The 22470-nt window shown below is 44.3% G+C and overlaps 2 protein-coding genes across 4 annotated transcripts in view; one reads left to right on the plus strand and one right to left on the minus strand.

Moving 5' to 3' along the window:
• VASH1 (vasohibin 1) overlaps positions 1-5597 on the plus strand; it is a 14736-nt gene extending 9139 nt beyond the window's left edge. The window contains exons 7-8 of one of the 2 annotated variants that reach the window (XR_006178302.1): positions 481-663; positions 3915-5597. Coding sequence is in view for 1 of the 2 variants with exons in the window: in XM_042868518.1 (XP_042724452.1) it covers positions 481-553 (73 nt within the window). In the remaining variant the exon portion in view is untranslated. Of the gene's footprint in view, positions 1-480 lie in introns of both variants that reach the window. The other variant, XM_042868518.1, reaches the window with a different exon arrangement.
• Positions 4560-20582, minus strand: ANGEL1 (angel homolog 1). Of its 2 annotated transcripts, none has more exons than XM_042868510.1 (10): positions 20500-20582; positions 18170-18769; positions 17415-17641; positions 16737-16806; positions 15511-15944; positions 14727-14853; positions 13829-13939; positions 13500-13569; positions 12928-13091; positions 4560-12076 (listed from the first exon to the last, which is right to left on the minus strand). In XM_042868510.1, exons 1-10 carry the CDS (start codon positions 20561-20563, stop codon positions 11907-11909), a joined length of 2037 nt encoding a protein of 678 aa, XP_042724444.1. In that variant the 5' UTR covers positions 20564-20582; the 3' UTR covers positions 4560-11906. The 2 variants fall into 2 exon arrangements, with proteins under 2 accessions (XP_042724444.1, XP_042724437.1); XM_042868503.1 differs by having other exon boundaries at positions 16737-16830.
• Between the last annotated feature and the right edge of the window lie 1888 nt (positions 20583-22470).

Consider the following 22470-nt stretch of genomic DNA (forward strand, 5'->3'; position numbering starts at 1 on the left):
GTTTGACAGACTCTTCCTTGCTTTTATTTTTTTATTATTATTTTTTTTTATCCTTCTGATTTGTTACTGGGGCTTTGGTTTTTGTTTGGTTGCTTTTGTTTTGTTTTTGATGTTTAGGTGGGGAGGAGGGAGGCTGCTTAAATAGTCAGTGATCCTGGTGCCTGGTACTTGCCTAGGAGTCTCAGTTTTGATATCTCACAAACCTATGCCCAAAGAGATTCTGCTTACTGGTCAGTGGGACTGTTTTCATCAAAGTGATCTGGGATACCACTGTAGACTTCCTATTCTTCCTAACTTGTGTTCTCTTCCTGTGGAGACTGCCAAGAGAGTTGGTGAAAGTTATCAAAAAATCATGCCTTCAGCCACATAGGTTAACTGTGAAGCTTTCCTATATGCTTCTTCTGTGCTAGCATCTGTACGTGCGGGCTCTCCTGACCAGAAAAACGATTCCTGAATAGTTCTTACCCTTTCTACACACAGGCCATCTGGTGAGAAGAAGCCTGCTGACTCCAAAGCCATGCCAGATCTCAATGGGTACCAAATCCGGGTGTGAAAAGGCTCTACAGACTTCTTGCTGGCCACAGCTGGGACCTGGATCCACTTGCTGCAATTCTGACAAAGGGGACAGGGGAGCGGGAATGGAACAGAGTGCTGGTCTTACAGGTACCTTCTAGTGGGACAGTCCCAGAATTGGATCCTATAGGTCCCAAAGGGTTCACCTGCCTGTTTCTGGAAGAGGTGTCCATCTTAACTCACTGAAATAAGTATTTTTTTAAAAAGAAATAAAAAGTTCGGTACATCTGTGAGAGTGTGCTGCAGGGACTGTAGGAAGTGAGTGGGATCAGTGGACTTGTCAATTTTTTGAGTTGACAGCACGTAAGATTAAGCATCTCTTCAACAGTACTTCTTCCCTATCTGCACACAAGTCTTGAGCCTATGCAGAGCAGAGGAAGGAGTGATGCTGGAATGAGATGACCCCACATCTTGTGCAAAAACTCCTGGTTTTGTCATTCTGAAAGCAATGCTCTTGTGAGAGGGCATAATTTTCTCAGCCCAATTCATTATTGATCGTGTAAGGGCCTCATCTTCATCTGGGGAAATTGTATCTTATATGTTTAATCCTATTTCAATACATTTCATTTGCTCTGAGGGAGTAGACAGATAATAATCTCAAGTCATTGTGACTCTGAGGAGCTGCTGCCGCATGTCCTTTTTGTGGTGAAGTGGGTCGAGATATGGCCAAGCCATTGCCATGTGAAAGCAGGCACAGAAACATCCATCATCCCAGCAGGGGAGGCTGGGACTGGCTGGCAGCCTGAACTTTAAGTCATCTCTTCATCAGTCTTACTAGTAACTTGTAGCGACTGCTAAATTGAAAGCTTATGGAAGGCATTTCAGTCACTGAAGTGTAAGTTTTAAGATAAAATACCTAAAGAAGAATTTATTGATCTCAACAGGTTTTGCAAGAGTTTTTCCTTTCCACATAGATCATGCTTCTCCCTCACTGATACTAGTGCTAGTTATAGGCACCTGTTGGGAGGAAGCCCTGCTCATTGAGGTTGTAGGTGCTTTCCTACCAGTTCAGCATCAAGCTTCCTGAAAGTTGTTTCCCATCCCAGTCCTGGAGCTGTGCTTGTGTTCTGGCTCATTGGAGAGCTGCAGTATTTAACAGCACCACTTAAGCAAACCTTCCCCCAAGGGTCAGGCTGGACCTCTGCCTGGTTATAGCTTCGACTGGAGTGTTTTACTGCTGATTACGCTGTGTAACGCTTGTCAGAAATCAGGAGTGTTGTCAGGTCTCTCTTAGAGGTCTAAGACATGGAAATTGGAGTTGGCATAAATCAGAACAGTGTGCCATTGCAGTGATCTGGTACACTGATCTGGGGATGCAAAATTTGTGCCTGAGAGTTGCAGTGTCCTGGAAAGAAACTGAGACCCATTTTACAACAAAACTGACAAGGAGCTAAGCTTCTGAAGTACTAAGTATATAACTTAGAACTGGGCTTATGCTTTCCTGTGGACTCATTAGAACCATGATGGAGCTCAGCTCCATCAGGGCTTTTTTTGTTGCAGGATAGTTGTGCCACACTCATAAGCAGTGCTATTCTGGTGGCAGAGAATGGGTTCTTATCCCCAAACAAATCAGATCTTCTGCCAAGTTAAAGCAGTGTTAATCCTCAAAGCACCACCCACAAGCGATTTAACTCAGGCCTTACAGGTTCCTAATTGTACATCCTTAACTGTGATGTAACTTGCCAGGCGCTACATCCGTACCATGCAGTTTGTCTTTCTGAACTCTCTTAGTAGTCTGTACTTTTCTGCTCTGCTGCATCACCAAGATGATGATGATGGTACACGGGGTGGTGGCATAACCTGCTGCTGATTCAAGATAAGGTTATTGCAGAAGAGGATATTTGTTTCCACACTGCAGTGCAACACCTGCCCCCTTCCTTGCATTCCAGCTGTATGCAACAACTTAAAAATAGATGGCAGTAGCAAGCCAAGCAGCCTGTTGAATCCATCCTCTGTTCACTCCTATGGCTGTAAATTAACGTATTTAGCATCTGAGTGCTAACAATCATATTAGCTGTAAAGGTACCACGGCTAACTGTAAATAACATGGATCATTTGGAAGCCAAAAACTGCCTTTGCCTACTGTTTGCTATGCAACAGACTGAAAGTTCAGGTGCCACTGTGAATTATATAATAAACGCAAGCAGCAGTCATCAAAGGAAACTGAATGTCAGGTTTTATTAAAGCAGAAGAAATCCAGGAAAAAAACCTAAGTCGCATGAAACTAGGATGCATCCAAACCATGACTCTGATTGGCAAGTTAGATTACTCAGAATAACTGGAGAGCTTGAGAATAATTAGGAGCTTCATAAAGAGCACATTTAATAGCTGGACAGACCTGAGTTTTTTTTTAGCTGGAGAGAAGGGGAAGTGCATTGGGTGGGAGAAAACTTCAGGAAAGATGTGGTAAGTGAAGGGGTGAGCTGCATGCTAATGATGTTTTCCTAAGTGGTGAGCAAAAGGGATGCTAAGCAGTGTTAGATCACCAGGGCAGAGTGGCTAAAAACAAAATGCTTTGTTTGACCCATTAATTAAGCACTTTCCTGCAGGATGTAACTGAGGCCAATAGTTAGAAAACCAAGGAAGTGGATGTTTAAAGAATGAATGACAGGTGGAGTTCAAGGTCTCTTAATCCTCATCCTTGAGAGCACTCACCAGCTGTAGCCAGAGACAATATCCTCTTTTAAGATTTAGTTGCACAATTATGTACGTTAGGAGTCATTTAATTCTTCTTATGTATCTAGTATCCACGACTCCTTAGGATGGACACAGGAACAGACACTAGGGGTTACTATTTCAAGCCACCTTCTGTTTCTCTGTGTGGAAGAAGCCCTGCCTTTTGCTCTGTATCTCCAGTTCAACAGAGTGCAATGAAAGGGAAAATGCCCAATTTTCCCCTTCTTGCTCTGCTCTTGTTCCCTATAGTCTCTATTACAAGATGAATCACATCAATATGAAGTTTAGCTTCCTTGCTAACAAACAAGACAGCTGTCCCGTGGCACAGAGGATTAGTGCAACCCAGACTTATGCCCTAAGAAACTTGAGGCCACAGTTTAAAATGAACCCTGCTTCTGCACTTCAGCTCCCTCATCCAGCTACTCTGGCTTCTGCTCTGTCTGCCTTTATCTGTTAAAAAAAGGCTAGAGGTGAGTCTTTGTCACAGTTCTGCAGCCTTTACAACTGCAGGAAAGGAATGCAAACAAGGATGTAGGGTGTAACTTGTACTCCTTAGTGCCTGCTGAATAAAAAACATGGCTCTTGAGGAGTCCTATTAGTTATTTAATGTTACATATTAACATGATTGTTCATTTAGCTCTGGGGTATAAATCTTCACTATTCAGTAGGTCCCCCCCGATGTCTGTTCTGCATACGAGCCCTTGTGAATCCTGTAGAACTGCCTCCAATACAGAGATTGGATAGATACTGCCTACGTTGTATGTGAAGTCCAGGTCAGCTTTGAAAGATGCGACTGGAACAAATGCTGACCTACTACTGGCAAAACTATCTTAAATATAATGCAAACCTTGAAATGAGGAGATATTCATATTTTTATGTAGAGAAGTCCCTTTGACAGCTAGCCAATTGCAATTTTTTTTCATGGATAAAAGCATAAGTGAGCAAAACCAAGAACTTTCTGCCATGGTGTCACTCAGCATCATATACTGAGAAGTGGGATCAAGTCTTCATCAGTCTGTGACACACTGGCCTTTGTTTTTTTTTGTTGTTGTTGTTTGTTTGTTTTTAACTTTTAAAATGTGAAAAGCTAAACAAGTCTTTAGAAACTTAAGATATGTTAGCAAGTGTTTTAGCTGGGAGTGGAGTGTTTTTATTCAGTTGACTATGACTATTTTACCTGTGTGCCACTGTATGGGTCAGTACAAAGTATGCTTGGATGCCTACTAGAATAAATGACTCCAGAACTGTGGTTGGAACATAGTTTGTGATCATACAGTAGTGTGTTACTGTTATCAGATGTTTAACGTGGGGGGTTTTTTAATTATTTTTTAAGTATTTCAGGTGGAAGCCTTAATCAGGTGCCTATCCCTTAAGGTGGGCTCACATGATGTTGTACAGACTGAAACATAACTGTCCTTAAACTGCAGTTTAAGAAACTATAACTAACAGAAGAACCCTATTGTTGCCAAAAGGCAGGTCTGGATCAGATGCGCCTTACCCTGCTCAAGTGGTTCTCAAGAATTACTTCAGGAGGCTGGTTGCTTTAACCACTTGCTTCTTCTAAATTAAGTATTTCAAGTGGGGTCCTGATAATCAGGTGCTAAATATAAGCAGGATGGGCCTGTGTCCCATGTGTACTGTGCAAGTCTGGCTGAAATAATACCATGTATTCTAGTTGTCTTGCACTGTTGTCCTATTAATATTAAGACCTGTATTATGGAGTTAATAACTGAACCTATGGAAGCAAGTTGTATCCTAGCTTGGTTTTTGCTTTGCCAGAGCAAGGTGGAGATGGTTCCTCTACAGCTAAGCTGAACTCCTAAGGGAATTTAATATTTTTTGTCTGTTTTCCAAGCAGGTGTTTACTTGTATCACAAGCACTCTCCTTCAGTGGTGCCCTGGCTCTGTCTGCTCACAAGCAATTCAATTAGGCCAAGAAGGCGACTGAATCCCCATGATCTCTGCAGAGCAGAGCGTCTCCCTCCAGGCCAGGGTTGAGTTGGTGCTATGGGGCCACAGTGGTCCCCTTTCATGCACATCACTGTTCCACTCTAGCATAGGATAGGGCATTCCAAAACCATTTACATCTCTATCTATCACTGATACAGCTCAGAACTAATGAAAAAATGGAAGGTTTCTTTCTTTAAGAATCATATCATGTGTGTCTTTTTGTAATTAATTGGTGTAGTTCTGTGTCTTTATGTAGCCAGCACAGAACTCTTATTTAGAGTTAGTTCTTACTGCACTTCCATAGCCCTCATGTTGATAATTCTTCCTGCTTCCTTTGACACTTAAGACAATAAAACTGCCTCTGTACTGCTGTCAGCTTGTACAGAGATAACACAGTGTCTGTGCTGTCTTTTTTTCTGATTTAAACTTCCCCTTTGTCAGTTAGTTGAGAAGTCAAAACCACAACACTGAGTGATGGTATCAGACAAATTATGTATAGATGTCCTATGCTTTTGCAGTATCATGGAAAAAAGCCATAGAAGGACCTTCATTCTTCAGCAAGCATCTGAAGGGTAAGTATGTTTGTACACAAAGGCAGCTGCCAGACAGGAAGAAGTTTTTCTGTGGCTGTGTGGCAAAGGCTTAAACTCATATTCTTCTTCTAAGCTGCCATCTGCAAGGCTGCACAAATAAAGTTAGTGGATGAGGCAGGAGAAATTTTAGACTTGAGTCAATATTCTAAGAGTTAACGCAAGCCTCTGCTTGCTCTATTTTACTCTTCAACATATGATCAAGCTTCCCTTCCTGGCCAGAAAAGCAATTCTGTTTAAGCACTGTAGTTTAGTGGCCTTCCAGACTAATGACCTCACCAGGGCTTCTCAGACAAATTCTGGGTTAATAAAGGACAGTCAGCTGCAACATTCAGTACATTTCCCCAGCAAGTGGGATCCAACTTTATTTAGGCTATCATCTTTCAGGCATAGCATACCCCTTCTCTAGGGAAATGAGTAATAAAAATGTAGGCGAGCAAGCTTACAGTATATGCAACTGCAGAAGAAGGCAATAAACATCCTCTACCCTGTCACTCCAAAGCATGGCACACACAGTAGTCTCTCTCAGCTAAGTTAATTATACAAACAATTTGTGTCTCAAGGGGAAGTAATTGCATGGTACCTCATAGGTGGTGTGAACAGACAAGAGAAAGTAATCACATCATAAGACTTTATAGTCTGTGTCTGAGCTCAGAAGATGACAGACTTCAGTGGCAGCAAAAAGGTTCTTGTTCCATGCTCTGTTATTGATCTTTAGGCATTTAATAATAGCAAAAAATAATCAAGCACTGCAACTTCTATACACCTCTACTTCAGATCCTTGTGAGACTTGCTGCTAACTCTTTTATCAGGCTGTCCCCCAATAAGACAGTTCCTGCAATTCTAGGTTCTTAAATTAGAGATTTTACTACTTGGACATCAGTGAAAAACCTTTGTTGGGAAAAGCAGCTAAAAGCACTAATTAAAAATAATAAAACACCATCACCAAAAAGCACTGCCATCTAATATGCTGAGAAGCCCAAGACTGCAAAATTTAAGGATCTCATGCACAGAAGCATGTAGAAACCCACGAAAAAGCAGAAATAAGCTCGGAAGGACCACATGTACAAGGAGTACAGGATTATGGAAAGGTGTATGACATACTTTGGCTAAGAGGCCATTACAAACTTCAATTAATTTAGTTAAGTTGGATTTCCTGGTTTGTATTTTCATTTTGGCAGTGACTTTCATCTTAATTCCAATAAACTGTTGACACCTACATGGGTGTGTTTTTTTGTTTTTTGGTTTTGTTTTGGTTTTTTGTTTGTTTTTTTTTTGTGGTGGTGGTGGGCTGCATTCAATTCCCAGTTCAGGAGCAGCTGCTAAAAGTGGTCAGTAAATGAATAAAATTAAGACTGCTGGAGAAAGCAGCAGACTATCAATGCAGACTTAAAAAAATCCAACAACAAGGCTTCATGCTAAGTCTTTTTTGTGTGTAAAAGGAAAGACTGGATGGAACAAATACATCTTTTGTTCTAGTGCATGCCAACTTCTAGTTCAGTTTTTCACTCATTGCCACCTCAGCACCTTCAAAGTTGCTGTGTTTGTGTAACCACAGTTAGGAAAAATATTCCAGCTCCACTATACAGCATTCCTATTCCCTTAGAGCACAGGAATGTGCAGGCTAGATATGAAGTAAACAAATAAAAAAGACCTTCAAGACTAGATATTTTCAGTGGAAAGTGGCAGAAAGCTCACGTTAGCAGAAGCCAAGCTCACACAACTGACAAAAGCAAGGAACTTGAAAAACGCCGGCTGGTCAGGCAGGTGTCTGTTATTGTTACAGCAGGGAGTTCTCTTACAGAAACTCAGTACCAAACTTTGAAACATCATGCAGTACTGCCAGTGGCAGCCAGCATCCACCTTCTGCATCTCAGTGACAGCGCTATGAAAAACACCACGACCCAGGCAGCTACAGTCAGGTACGGACAGCAATTCAATTAACCTGCACAGCAGGAAGCCTAATGAAAGGATCAGTATTTGGATGAACGCTGACTGTCTGCAAAGTCCTAACAGTACATACAGCAAACATTCATTACTAAGGTGGTAAAAACCGGGAGGAGAAATTGCACTCTAGCAGAGCTCTGATCTGCAAGGTGCTAACTAAGAACATCACTCCGAATCAGTAGGAGCACAAAGCATGCCTTGATCTGTCCTTAAAAGAGCATCTCTGAGATGCTCAACTTTTCTCAGGTCTTCTAGAAGATTCTTTAAAGGAAAGGAATGAAGGCCCTGTTTTCCCATGCCTTACAAAGAAGGTTGCATACAGGGCACTAACAGTAAGTCTTGGATTTTTTTGTTTTTACAACAAGAGTTACTCCTATCTAAGTGTTGGCTTCAGAGCTCCCACTCCTCCCGCTAATCTCTTCAGGTAAGGGGTGAGGAAGCCACTTACAGCCTGACACTATTAAAATACTGAGAGTTTAATATGACTTAGCCCCAAATAATTCTCCCATAGCTTCTAAGTGAAAAAAATACCACTGAAGAAAATAAACATCAGTAACTTTAAAAGATAATTGGATCTTACATCCAATGTCATGGGAAAACAGCTGTTGGAAAGATACCTCATAAGAAAAAGGCACAGAAAAAGAAGGCCTCAAGCAGGAGCCAAGGTTCATTTTCTGACAAAAAGACAGAAATTAGAGAAATTATACTGCATATTACTCCTCCTATCCCATATGTTTTGGAAGAACTGATCACAAAGGGCGTCTTCCTAAAGTGATAAACTTAAGACCAAGAAAGAGAAGTCCAATTTCTATCTAAATGGCAAAATTAAATATGGCCTAGCAGCTGTGGTGCAACCTAAGCTGTTGTTAAATCTGTGTTTGCCTCTACAGCTGCATGTTCGTGCAGCTTAGGACATAACAGATATTTACACACGCTGCCAGTGATCTCTGGCACCCCTTTCCATAAGTACCAACCTCCCTGAGCTCTACATCACTACCACAAAGATGACATAGGTAGTTCACTTCCTTCTTCTGGCTATAGCAGATATTAATGTTCCACTTTCATAGCCATTTCCAGGCTTCTCTGTATCAGAAAACTATGTAAATGACAACTAGTTACACGCTTCAGTCAAGAAACAGTGTTAAGAGCTACATCTGGAATCCTAATTCTGCTTCCCATCACAAGTTGCTGATTACCACAGTCCTTTATTATATCACTATGTGATATTCTCAAAGCATCAGAGAATACATTGTTTTCCCCTACAACTGTATAATAGTTGCTGTGTTAGTGGCAGGGACTATTTCCATCTATCCCATCTACAAACTTTGCCTCCAACATCAAGAGGCATTCAAAGGTCTCCAGATCCATTTGATGTTAATTCTGAATTGCTCTAGAACAGAAGTTTTTCTTTCCTGAAACAGGTCAAGTCTGTAGGAGTCTACACCAGAGCTTTAGGAACAGTGATCAAAACAACACAACAATCAACTATTAGAGCTGCATTTCTGAAACAGTTTAATCTATGAATGCCCAAGAAAATGTGTGAGCCAAGGCTTTGCGAGATGCAGGATACTGGTGGCCTTCCAACCTTCAGAGAGAAGCAGGAGATTTTTGGGCACCGTCCCAGGGTTTCTAAGCACTTGACTCCATATCCACAGTGTTTAGCAAATTAATTATTTCGAGTCCATACCATACAATTTCACATATACTGAAAAACAAAGTGTTAGACTGACCTGTGAAACCAATTTTCCAGCAAAACAGCTGGAACTTAAAGCCTCCCTGAGAGCTGTGTTCATGCAAGTTACCCAAAAGAAAAGTCAAGTCTTTGGTTTGAATGAAATAGAAGAAGTATCTGTGATGTTGAAACTCAGCTACATCACAGGAGAGTCAAGGTGCTTGGGCAACCAGCTCACCTGACAGGGAACTGTGCACATCTCTTGGGTCTGAGTGGAAAGCGGCAGAGGGTCAGGAGGACTTACACACACACACACACACACACACACACACCTATCACTAACAGGCTATCGGACTGGGCCAGCAGTTACAACCAAAGCCAACAGTCACAGTGTTAAGTGACAGCCCTACCTGTCACAGTGTTTTTTGTTTTGCTTTTGGCCGGTTGTTTTTAAACATTCAATGTCTCAAGTTTTCCTTCACAAGGTTACCAGCTGGTGGGAGTCATCTGCAACCAGACTGCTATCTGGCAACATACAAACAGCCTGGCAGAAAAATAAAGCTCTCAGTTGCACAGATTTCTGTTTTCTCTTCCCCTTGCACAAATAAAACCAATTATAAAATCAGAGAGTACTTAAAGAAATTAAAGCAACTCTCAGAAAAAACATCCACAAAAATACACAGCTCAGCATCCCTCCCCAATTACAAACACCAGCACCACACCAGAACCATTAACTCTGAAATTTCTGATGATCAAAGCTGCAGACTTATTTACCTCTAGATTCCTGTTCACTGTGCAGACTCTTACATGTAGCATCCAAGCTGGGGTAGCAAAAGCCATCCACACATCACCAGGCAAATACAAACCATGCAGCAGGGGCAAGAAGGGGATGCAGAGTTCTTAAGAATTGTATGGGAACAGAACAGAGCACACGGCCCACATCTTTTGTACAGTTCACAGAAATAAGCTCTAAAGGATCAACAGTATTTGCTTTCTTGGAAAGAGGGGAATGGTTCCCAAAACCATTCTGCAAGATAAACCCTGATGCCAAATAGACCTCTGGGATGTGAGGATATGATGGGAGACAACAGCTAGACACACTTACCCCTGCCCTTTATTTTCATTACTACTATTTTGTGTAGCTAACCCACATTCTCCTCTTTCACATCCCAGCCAGCAAAGCCTTGCTGAGCAACTCCTCTAAGGGTTCAGCTGCCAGAAGCACAAGGTGCTGCAGTTACTCTGCATTTTTCATTAAATTAGAAAAAATTTATTTTTCAATAAAGAAAGTAACATTTAGAATATGAAAATCCCCCAGTATAACACAGAAAGAGCAAATGATATTTCAAGTCTTTTCATACCCTCTCAAAAATCCTGAGGCAGGACAAGACTTCTGTGCCTCATCTGCGAACAGAAGGTTAGAAATATTTGTCCCATATTGCTTTCCTCACTCACAGCAAAACTGAGCACCAAAAATCAGACTAAACAAGGCAATCTGCCTCAGGACCAGGTACAGTTCTGGGTTTTTTTGTACTGTACAAGCTGAGAAAACTACATTAAGATGATACCAAGAGACTGACAATCCTGCCTCCAAGGAAACAGCATCTGTTCAGAGACAAGAGCCAGTCCAATGGGTCCTACCTACCTAAGCGTGGCTAGCTCCAGAAAGCCCATAGCCTGCCCAGCAGGCTGCTACCAGTTGGCTCTCTGTCCCCTGAGAGGTAAAACGGAATTTAGAAGACACAGAGGAAGGTAGGGGCATTTACAATACGTGCAACTGTCTTGTTTGATGTTTCTGCTTCCTCTAACACATTCTCAATTTTTATCTCTCTTTTGAGAGCCTCCAGAGATACAGCCTCTGGAGTTGTCATGCTTTACCTTGTTTTTCTTCACCTGACATTCACTGGGATGACCTTGTTGAAATTATTCAACTACACAAGCTCTACTGCCAGCAATACAGCCCTTACCATTATTAAGAAAAACCTATTTCTAAGCAGTTAGCAGATCCACTCTCAAAAGAAGCATCACATTCCTAAAGACCATGCTTCATATACTATCATTCAGAAATTAAAAGAAACATTGTTTTGGTGCGAAAGAATGTTGGTGTACATATGCCCTGCTGCTTGGTAGCCAGAAGCAGACAGCAATCCATCTGTATTTCCCAGGTCCTTGAAGACCTTACCAAGGAACAAGCATGGGAGCAAGGTTGGTTCCTGCAGCACTAAAACATTTGCTAAATTAAGCTGTGGAACAAGGATCCCTTTGGGAGATGATAATGCCTGAACACAACTGTGCAGAAACACAGATTTGCAGAGACCCACAAAATACCAACAGAAAGGGCTCCAACTGACTCATCCGTATTTTTGTGAGGGCATGAGGGCAGAAAGGGACTCTTCGGGCATGTCAAATAAAAGAGTTTTCTTGCAAGCTGCTTGTAAATCCAGAGTCTGAAACAGCTATATTCAGAATATATTTTCTTTAGGCAAAGGGAACCAACACTAACCCTCTCCGAGGCTGGAGATCTCCAAGCCAAAGCTAGCCAGCAAGCAGAGATGATCAGATGAACAAAATGGATTTGGTAAGCCATTTGCCAGCAACAGGATGTCTTCAGAGAGAAGGGAAAGGCGGCCAAGCAGCTTTAGGACTCCATCTCTGTACAGCCTGCGACCTGATAAAGTGGAAGAAAACAGCAGCTGTAGACTGATGCTGCAGATAATCTCTACAGACTTGCAGAAAGATGCTTGTCAGTGGTTTCCAATCCTTTCACTGATGAAGAAAGACAACCTGCACAAACACTGAATGCACTTTTGAGCCTGGATATGAAAGCAGTGAGCATCCTATAATGCTGCAGTTCAATGGTTTTGTATGTTTGCAGGCACAACAAATCCAGTATATGCTAAATTCACAAGGTAGTTGTTTACAGTGGAATGAAAGGAACTTCCCTTAAGTCCTGAAGATAGTTTCAAATTCCCCATTGAGCAGGAATTAATTTTCTTCGTTTCTAACCTCCTCCCCAAAGCTGATCCTGATATAATCCAAAACCAGCTCCAAGGCAGTTCCCAGATGCATTTACATGCAGTCTTCCATCATCCTAACTCCCATTCCAGGTAGTAGAGATGTGCTGGCATTTTAACAAGAGTCACCTCCTTCAAAGGAGGACGTGCGGTCTCGGTCAGATCTAAAGTCCAAGCCTTGAACTAAGGACTCAGTACTGCTTATTACCAGGAGCGCAAATAGTTAAGCAAAGGAAGAAGAATGTATTCTGCTCTGGCTTCCTTGGAAGTCTACATGAACCTTACCTGAGCAGCTTCAGTTTTTCCAAAAGGAAGACAAACACTGTCTTCTCAAGATATCTGAGCATATGTTGCTTCTGCTTTGTGCATCACCTCAGTCAAAGTTACACTCTATATATCTACCCCAGATTATTAAAATGCTCTATCCACCACAGAGCTAAACTATGTTACACCTCACAGCCCTCTTCCAACACCATAGGGACAAACCCTGCTCTGGCACACTCACCTCCTCTGTTTCCATTCATCACAGGCTCTGCTGAGTAGAAGATATAATCAACAGTGGCACCAAGCCCCATGGGCATGGTTGTGACCTCCGGGCGTCCCCTCTGTGGCAGGAAATGGCTGTAGACAGAGGTCAGGTTGAGGCCGTGCCGGATAACACCTGCAGACCTGCAAGTGAACAGCCAGAACTTACCAAGAAAGGAAACAGGATGATGCAGTGCTCAGTGTTGCAGTACAAAGTTCAAAGTCCCCATGCTGATGTCACAGGTGAAGTTGGAAGTTCCCTTACTGATACAACTCTCCAAACTATTTCTGAGTTTGCAAACACGTACACAGAAAGACAGTTGGAATTATGTACTCCTCTTGCACAAAGCAGACCACGAGCTTACCTCATATCCAATACCCAGTCCTGTCCACTCCTTTCATTCTTGAGCTCATCGACCCAATGGTGCCAGAATATCACCTAGTTGCTGGGATCTCAGTGGACCCTCACAATTATTTCAGTCTTTACTTCAAACAGATTTTCAGTGCTGCAGAAAGCGAAACATGGAGGCCACAGAAGGTGCCTCAAATTACCTTGGGATGAACATCTGGAGATCAGGGTCATTCACTGGAGCAGTGTTCTTGGGCCAGTATGGAGGGGGGTCTGCAAAGAAGTAGAGAGATTCCAGACAGATGTACATAAATGCAGCCTACAGAAGAGTTTGAAACCCAAGGTACCTAAGATACACTGTCAGTGCTGCAGTAAGACTATACTCTGATCTCTTAAGGAATCAATTAATAATCATACAGCCACAGAATGCTACTTTTCTGTCTTCCCTTTTTGTACCAGGTTTTACCTCCAACAGTTTTTCATTGCTATACAGCTAGGAGAGTTGTGAGATGAAAAAATACCCCATTAATACCTGGTTTAGCATCTGTCACACCTTCCAAGAAGACCAGCTCTGGTGGTCGTTCACAAGCAACATCACAAAAATGGAACTGGAGCAGGAAGTCTCGGCTGTACTTACGTCTGCCTGCAGACAGAAATACAATTTAAGAAAATAAAATATCTGCAGCAAAGTCACATTTATAGCAAGTTTCATACCAAGCACCCTTACACCATGTCAACAGGAATCAGTAAACACAGCAGTAACTGTACTCTGTTCTATTCCTTTAGCCAACGCATCCAACCATGGTCAGCACCTTGATGAGACAAATTAAGAATGTTCTCTCTGAAGCACTGTAAGTTCAAGGGATTTTTAAGCAGATCAGCGAGCTCGCAACTTAAGGAAACTCAAGTCTGCCTAAAAAGAAAGAACAGTTCTGCAAATTAGGTTGAATACAAATTTTATATTCAGACTTCCAACAAAAACTATTCAGTGTGGCCTCCTTTTTTAGAATCCACTTTAGAAATAGTAGAGAACAATTACTGTTTTTAAGTGGACTCCTGGCATTTTCTAATTCCGACATGCAATCAGTACACAAAATTGCTCTTACAAATACCTGCAGTTGAAAGCTATGGATGCCAAACATTGGTTACAGCTGCACAAAAGCTCAAGCCTGAGAATATAAAAGATATGTGGAGCAATGGTTACCTGGAATCCTCAGCTGTAGGCTAGAGAAATATTGCAGATACTAGGCTACAGTGACAGACTCCAGAAAAACTAAATTTAATTCAAATACCAAGGAAAAGCACAGAAGAATAGAATCTGTTGCTGACTGCCTCATGTAACACATGCATTAGCTGCTGTGGGAGACAGCAAGGCCCACAGACTCTCAATCCACAGCAAGCTCATATACTCAGCACACACTAGAGCTCACCCTGTTTCTTTGGCCGGCACACAGTAACATACTGGCAGTTGTCTGTTACACCCAGTGAGCTCGGCCATAGCGGGGACAGCAGTTTCCGAGAATGCAGCTGTTGGGAAAGGTCTTCCTGACCAGACACCTGCAAAGAGGCAACAATCAGCAGAGGAAAACATCAGCAACACACAACAGAACTTCTGCAAGCTATAGACAACGTATGTATACGCATTCTCCAAGAGCAAAACAGGAAAGTGCCCTCACAGTGGCAGTGCAGTGGGGCATGGATTCAATTAACTAGAAGTCACCATACAGAACATACTTCGTGGACATGTGTTATTGAATTGATAATTTTGCATGAAAGCCAAAGACATATCTAAGCATGGATATAAATTAACAAGTAGCCACTTGAAGAGTCCAGCATAGGTAACCATTTCATGGGCAAAACTGGTTTCACATCAAACACCTACAAAAATTTCAGGTTGTGTTGGTGGATTTGTGCTCCCCCACACTTCCAGTCACCCAGCAACAGAAATCCCACAGCAAGGGAAAACCAGGGTGTGAGATGAAGTAACTCTTATAACTGGTCTGGCTCAAAAGAAATAAAAAAAGCAGTGTTGGAAGCAACATGCACACATTTATCTACTTCTTTCCTCAGCGCTGCTGGAGGCACTGGGGATGAGTCCTGAATAATTAAGTTTAATACTGGGACTCTTTCTTGTAAGAGGAAGAATACAGCCTTGCTCTTCTCCAGCAGCGCGCAGCAAAGAGCCACCCAATCCCAGTTTTGCCTGGCACCTACCTTCCAGGCTGGCATTCCCTGGTAGGAAAGTTGACCATTCCGGATGAATTTGTAAAGCGGAGAGTCAGGTACAGAGTTCAGGTCGCCACACAGGATGACAGGATAGTACTGACCCTCAGCAGTTTTTGCAATCTTGTCGATCTCTGCTAGGAGCAAGGCCATCTGGGCAAGTTTGATATCTCCCCGCCGGGGATTGAACAACACGTGTGTGTTGGCGACACACAAAGGACTGACTGCCTTCAGATCAAGACCCTCTGGGAGCAGGGGCTGCAGCAGAAGCACCAAACCCACATTATCCCGATTGAGGACATCCAGGCCGGGCCGGAAATACTCGATGGGGCTGACGGTGATTAGCTGGAATCTGCTTTGCTTGTAGCACACTGCGCAGCCATCAGTCTTTATCCCAGTTCTCCGTTTATAGAAGCAAGCAAAGCCTGAAGAGAAACCATCATCCATTAAAAAGTTAATCTGGTTGCTACCTCAAGCTCTCATTCCATTCAAATTCAGCAAGTTAGTATAGCAGACTTGTAGAAGAGGTACCTGCTATGATTTGGAAGAACACAATTCAATCCAGAAGGACTGCCCAGAAGGATTATTTCTCCAACCCCTATGCATTCCAACTGTGTTAATTTTCAGCCTGGTTTCTACAATAGATCTAGGCTCTAACTACAAAAAAAATCAACCGCCATCTGCCAGTAAACAACTCTACTTGTAAAGCACTGGTTGCTTAGTAACATAGCATTTTACATCCCCTATCAGCACTCCCCTAAGCCTCAGCTCTCTCTAGCAATAAGCAGTGCTGGGACACATAAGAGAAGACTACTTCTTGGGAGCAGTTCTTTTCTTCCTTCAGCCGCAATACTTTCTGCCATACAGTTACTCCTAGTTATATACAGTTACTCTTAGTTATTCTAACATACAGTTACAATGCTCTGGGTGCAGCATTATACCCAATTCTGTCCCAGTAATCACCATCTATAATTTATAATCATGTCTTTTCTCTCTCCTTGTCCTCCTAGGACAGATTTGTTACTCTGATCTCTCAAATTGAAAAGTCAGTTACAAATGAAAGGGTAATGGTCCAGGCAGATAGCTCAGAAGTGAGGCCAGCAGCTCAAATAAAAAGGAAGAGTTCTTTCGAGACTGAATGCTTTGAAGACTAAGAGGGAAGCACTGCTCAGCCAGGCCATGAGCTGGGCATACAGACACGTAAAAGCAGGACATACCCATCTTCACGAACGCTGGTTCTAGCTGCTCCCTGTAATGGTTCTCTTGCACCTCCTGTAGACACAGAACCTGGAAGGAAGTCAGAGACCTCACTTGCTCCAACAGTATTTGCCAGTTACCTTGTTTCAGGGAAGGAAGAAAGTGCAAAAGTACGCTGGCATACTAACCCTGCAATAGAAAGGCCACGATTGCAACTGTGTCCTGTAATTCCCACCTAGAGAGTGATAACTTTCTGGGTAGCATTAGTTTATCAGTGATGAGGCGAAAGGTCATTCATCATGCAAAGAGGGTTCACAGAGAAAGTCGTTAAGTCCTCTTTTATGTGAGCCCCCTCTTCTGTGCTGCCTTATAAACTTAGCCCTTCCCCCAAAAAATACATTACTCTTCTTCCTTCACTTCTGCTGTTTATGAAGTTAACCTCTGTTAGCTAAGTATTACTAAATGCTAAAAAACACAGTCAAAACAAGAAAGGCAGCAAAAAAAATGTATACACAAGGCCTCATATAGTCTCAGAGGAATCAGCATTCAGCTACCACGTAGATACCCTCTTCCTACTACTTTCCTCACCCTTAAAGAAAAGAAGGAAAAAAAAAAAAAACTGCCACAATGCAATTAGATCAAACAAAAAATTCAAATTCTAGTGATACTAACATGTAAGGGGCTTAAGTCATACTCACATCAGGATCCCAATGTTGGATCTCCTGCAAAATATTTGGAAGGCGGTAGTCCCAGTTCAGGATGTCTGGATGACAGTGCAGGTAAAGAGCATGGCCCTGTTCCACCAGGTCCTGGGCAAGGATGTTGTAAGACATGACACGAAATTCAAAGACAGGATTTTTTTTTGAGCCCAATTCTAGCTCACAAGGCTGGACAGAAAGATCCTCCCAGTCTCTCCATAAAATCTCTAATAAACAAAAGGAAAAGAAAAAAAAAGAAGAGAAAGCCAAATTACAGCCATTCTGGATAGCCTCCAGATTTTTTTGTTCCTCTGGGACACAGAATATCAATGTCATTCCCTAAGCTCAGGTAATTAAGCCTCTAACCTAATTCTCATCCACTCTGGGTTTCAGATGCTTTATTTGGATTCCTTTGGTTAGTTGCCACTGAGGATGAGGTAACAGAAGACCACAGTTGAGCATATAGAAAAACTCAACAAGCTTTTGGGAGCTTTCTCAGGCACAGCTCCTGGGAAGTAATGTATCAATATTCAGACAGCCCACTGGCACAGACACTTCTAGCTGTGATCAGCTTGTCCTAGGCAAAACCTGACTTCATAGCTTTCACTAGCAGATCTTGTCAGTTCTGTATGGTCTGATACAATCAGTGTTTCCCTGATAGCAAGCCCAGACCTACTCCCCTCAGAAACAAAAACCTAACCAGGTTCTCTACAATACAAATTCCTAAAATTAGATCCAGAGCTGCTGACACTGACCATGGTAGGGTACTTCCGCTGGGAGAGGACAGAATTGCACAGCATCCTGAGCAGGCCAGGCAGGGAGCTCCGTTGGCACCATCTCTGTGCCACCTGTTAAACTCCACGCCAACACTGCCGGGTCTTCATTCAGCCCTTCTACACTGATAGTGGCACAGCCAGCTATCTGGGGATCCGCTTGTGGCACCAGAGCTGCCCAAGGTGCACTGCCTACTACAGCCACTGTTTCTTCTGCTGGTAATTTTTCCAGTTTAGTCTCTGCATGATCTTGCAGTTCTGAAGAAGTCAAGGCACACAGCTCTGTGAGCTGCTGACTGGCACACCACACGACTTCTGGAGCTGAATTCAGGTCACTAAGGCTACTCATCAATAGCTCTGAACCTTCTAACCAGGTGCTGGTGGATGCAGCCGATACGTTTCCCACTACTGGAGCACTCTCACTGGCTGATGAACTCCCCGCTCCTTCCTCCAGCCACTGCTGGAGCAGGGCTTCTTGCTCTTCTTGGACCAACTTTCCTCTGGTTGCAGCAAAGATGCCTTCTATCTGGGTGGACGTGCTCTTCGCCAGAAGCACATTCTTTCGACAGGTAAAGAAAGCATCTGCCATTAAAAAAAAATACACAAAAAAAAAAAAAAAAAAAAAAAACATAAAACAGATGAATATGCTTTCCCATTCATTATTTCTTTCTCCAGTGAATTTGCTGTTGTATATAACCATTCAGTGTAGCAACCCAAACAAACGACTTCTCTGAAGAAAAACAGTTACAATCTGAGTAACTTACCCTGCCTCTTAATGTTAGGCCACAGTCCATAGCTAGCTTTTAGTCAAAGTCACTGAAACTGTACAGCACAACAATGCCTTTACCAACCTGAGTAAGTGCAATTCTCACTCAGGCAGCACCACAGCCAGTCAGCCAAGCTGAAAGGTGCTGTGGCAGTTGGACCTGTTCTCAAATACACATCTGTACAAGTTAGCTGATGGGGTGCGTGGGTTAAGAAGCCAAGCTTTGAAGGTGACAACTTGGAACAAGTTTCTTTACAGAGATTTGGTAAAATGTACTATTCAGATAAGATGATTAAAAATGGTCACATCACAGCAATGTGCTAGAAAAACTGTTCTGTAATTAGAGATGAAAAGTAAAGAAGCAGGGGGACAGATATGAGCAATTAAAAGCCTTATTAAAGAGAATATATGCACAGAAGAATTATCGATAAGAATTAATGGCCACCTGGTGACCGCTATCTGTGATAAATAAATATGTATACATAATCTGCTGTTCACATAACACTCTTAAATATTGGTGGTGTAAAGCAGAAAATGACAGGGACTCTTTCTACTTCTATCGACATCAGAGATGACAGTAGTGATCTTTTGCTACAAACCATACACAGATACCAGTCCCTGATGTTAAGCAGGGATTTCTGTTGTCTACAAATCCCCTTTTTTCTGCTGTACCCCTGCAGCAGTCACCCATAGCAGTAACACACAAGGGTCAGCAATAACTGTACGCTTGTTCTGCTGGTATCTTCTGTGAAAGCTTTTTGCGTGCATCAGAAATGTAGCACTGAGACCCACAACCCCCCTCTGTACACTTGTAATGAAGCTCACGTTTGTCACAAATACCAGCACTTTACTTCCACACACCCTTACAGACACGGCTATCATAGGAGCTTATAAGGCAAGACCTGAACGTCAGGGCAGCCAGCCGGTCGCTGTGATCAGCCTGCAGCCATGGCTGCCACAGACGTGAGAACCGGTTCGGTCAGGCCGGCTCTACACGAACACAGCACCAGGGCCTGCGAAGCCACAGCCAGATCGGGGAAACCAGGTGAAACCTGCACAGACCCAACTGAAGGTGCTTAAGGGCTACCAGGCCTCACAGCTGGCCGTCTCCGAAGGTCTCCCCGGGACCCGCAGAGCGGCTCCGAGGCAGCACGCTCAGAGCCTCCAAGAACAAAATCCGTGACTTCGGAGCCAGGATCGGGACCTGCCTCCAAAACGCCCGCCTCCAAACCCAACCGCACGGAGGCGCACACGCGGCGAGCCGCGCCGAGCGAGCAGAAAGGGCCGCGCCACCTCAGAAGGCGACTCCGGCCAGCACGGGGCCCCTTCCCCGCGCCCAGGCGGCGGAGCTGCGGAAGGACCCGGCGCGGCCTCCACCCGAGGAGCGGAGGCCGCCGAGGCCCCCGCGGCCCGACCCAGCCCTAGGGCGGCGCCTTATGGGAGGCAACGCCGCCGCGTCCGGAGAGCGGCGGAGGGAAGGCCGGGCCCCGCGCGCCCCCCCCGGCCGCTTCCCGGCCCCGCCGCCGCCCGCCCGGGGCCGGGTTACCTCGCAGGGCCCGGAGGAGCCGCACCGCCGGCAGCAGCACGTAGCAGAGCACGGTGCCGATCATAGCGCGCAGCGCGGCCCGACCTCATCCGCCGGCCCGGCCCCAGCTAGGCGACGCGCCGGCCCGGCCCCGCCTCAGCAACGGGCTGACGGCCCGAGCCCCGGCTCCGCGCAGGCACTCACCGCGCCGCGGCCGTCCCCTCGTCCGGCCGTCTCGGGCACGGGCCTCGCCGCGCGCCGGGCCGACCCCGGCAGGTCGGGGCAGGCGTATGGGATGGCCCGGCCGGGGTGGGGCTGCGACCGGGGCCGGGCGCCCGCGGGGCCTGGTGACGGCGCTGACGGCGGGCGGCCGAATCGGTCCGCAACCCGGGGGGGGTGCTTTCAAATGAAAGTTTGCGCTCTGTTCTCCAGAAGCCTTCAAAAGTTGCAACCCCCTGAAAAAGCACCACATAAAGTCCCTTCTGGTCCCAGGCGGTTTGTTATTACAGTTCACTACGTGTCTCGCAAACCTGTACCCACATTAGTCAACATCTCGCAGAGAGCAGGCTGCGTGGACAAACCCCGTTGGCAGCAGGTCGAAGCACCAGCACACCAACGCGTTCTCCTTCTGTGGTTTGCTCACTGCATGTCGCAGCTCTGCAAAACCTCTCCATGTCATCAGCTGTGAGCACACTGTGAGCACCTTGTGGCCCTGCGAAGCTGAGGCCTGTCATGCTGAAACCAGACAGTTTCAGGGAAAAAAAGTCCTGCTTGAGCTTACATTTTTAATACTTTGTTTTATTCCGCATTTGGCTGTGCACAAGGTAAAAATTGAACTGAGCACCACTGCAGCTCTTTACGACAATTACATATTTTAATGTATCATAGTAATATACAAAATTGGCAAATCTAACTCAGCTAAACTGCAATGTCCATGAAAATCACCCTTGTCATCTGGTAGGGAGCATTTAGATCCTATATCCGTACTGGTTATCGCCTCTCACTTATTAGAGGTTGGTTTCTGCTTCAAGTTAAAAGCTTCTCATATTTTCAGAATAATGCTTTATGCCACCTCGGGTGTTTCCCCTCCCACTTGGGAAAGACACCCAGCACACTTCTGGAGGGTGATTTCAGTAACCCTCTTCCAAACTCCCTTAAAGATGGCTCCTGGGATTAGGTCAACAAGACTCATGCTGTCCCTAACTCTGTACCAGCCAGTGCTACCAGGCTGTGCCTTGGATGGGCCCTAGCTGTTGTTTTATGTTATCATAGAATCATTAAGCTTGAAAAAGACCACTAAGATCATGTAGTCCAGCCATCAGCACACCATCACTATGCCCACTAAACCATGTCACTTAGCACCACATCTACGCTGTTCTTGAACACCTCCAGTCCCTGGAGGTGGTGATCCCACCACCTCCCGGGCAGTCTGTTCCAATGCATCACCACTCTTTTGGAAAAGAAATTTTTTCCTAATATCCAAACTGAATCTCCCCTGGCACAACTTGTGGCCATTCTCATTTGTCCTATCACAGTAACCTGGGCTTCTTTCAGGTAGTTGTTGAGAGTGATAATGTCTCCCCCGAGCCTCCTCCAGACTGAACAATCCCAGTTCCCTCAGCTGCTCCTCATACGGTCTAGTGTCTAAGGTCTAGTGTCTAGTTTACTGTGATAAGCACAGCAGGTGTCAATGGCTAGAACCTGAGCTGATGTTACTACGTATATGTCACGGAATAACCTGTGCCAAAACTGAGTATGTCTCTGGCAAAGTACAGCAGTTGTCTGCAGTCTCCCATATCTGGCCGCAGTAGGAAAACCATCATTGGTGTCTGCCTAAAACAGAGGATGTTCTCCAGAGGAAGGGTTTGTGACAGCAAAGGCAAATTGCCAGGGAATTTAAAACAAAGCTGTTCTTTGAGAGTTCAAAAAGTATCTTCAGGCCCAGCCCACATCAGGATAAGCAGACTGGAATCGAGAAGAATATTGGCCAGA

This window comes from Lagopus leucura, unplaced genomic scaffold (assembly GCF_019238085.1).
Source record: "Lagopus leucura isolate 7727_CA_CO unplaced genomic scaffold, USGS_WTPT01 Super-Scaffold_1, whole genome shotgun sequence".
Classification (NCBI taxonomy): domain Eukaryota; kingdom Metazoa; phylum Chordata; class Aves; order Galliformes; family Phasianidae; genus Lagopus; species Lagopus leucura.

Bases quoted from the DNA above. Each gene is read 5' to 3' on its own strand.
- ANGEL1 (XM_042868503.1), bottom strand. From the start codon at position 20,563: ATGATCGGCACCGTGCTCTGCTACGTGCTGCTGCCGGCGGTGCGGCTC. The intron at 18,770-20,499 runs GTAACCCGGCCC...TTTTAATGGCAG, and splicing joins GCTCCTCCGGGCCCTGCGAG to ATGCTTTCTTTACCTGTCGA. The intron at 15,945-16,736 runs GTATGTCCTGCT...GTTTCTCTTCAG, and splicing joins ACCAGCGTTCGTGAAGATGG to GCTTTGCTTGCTTCTATAAA.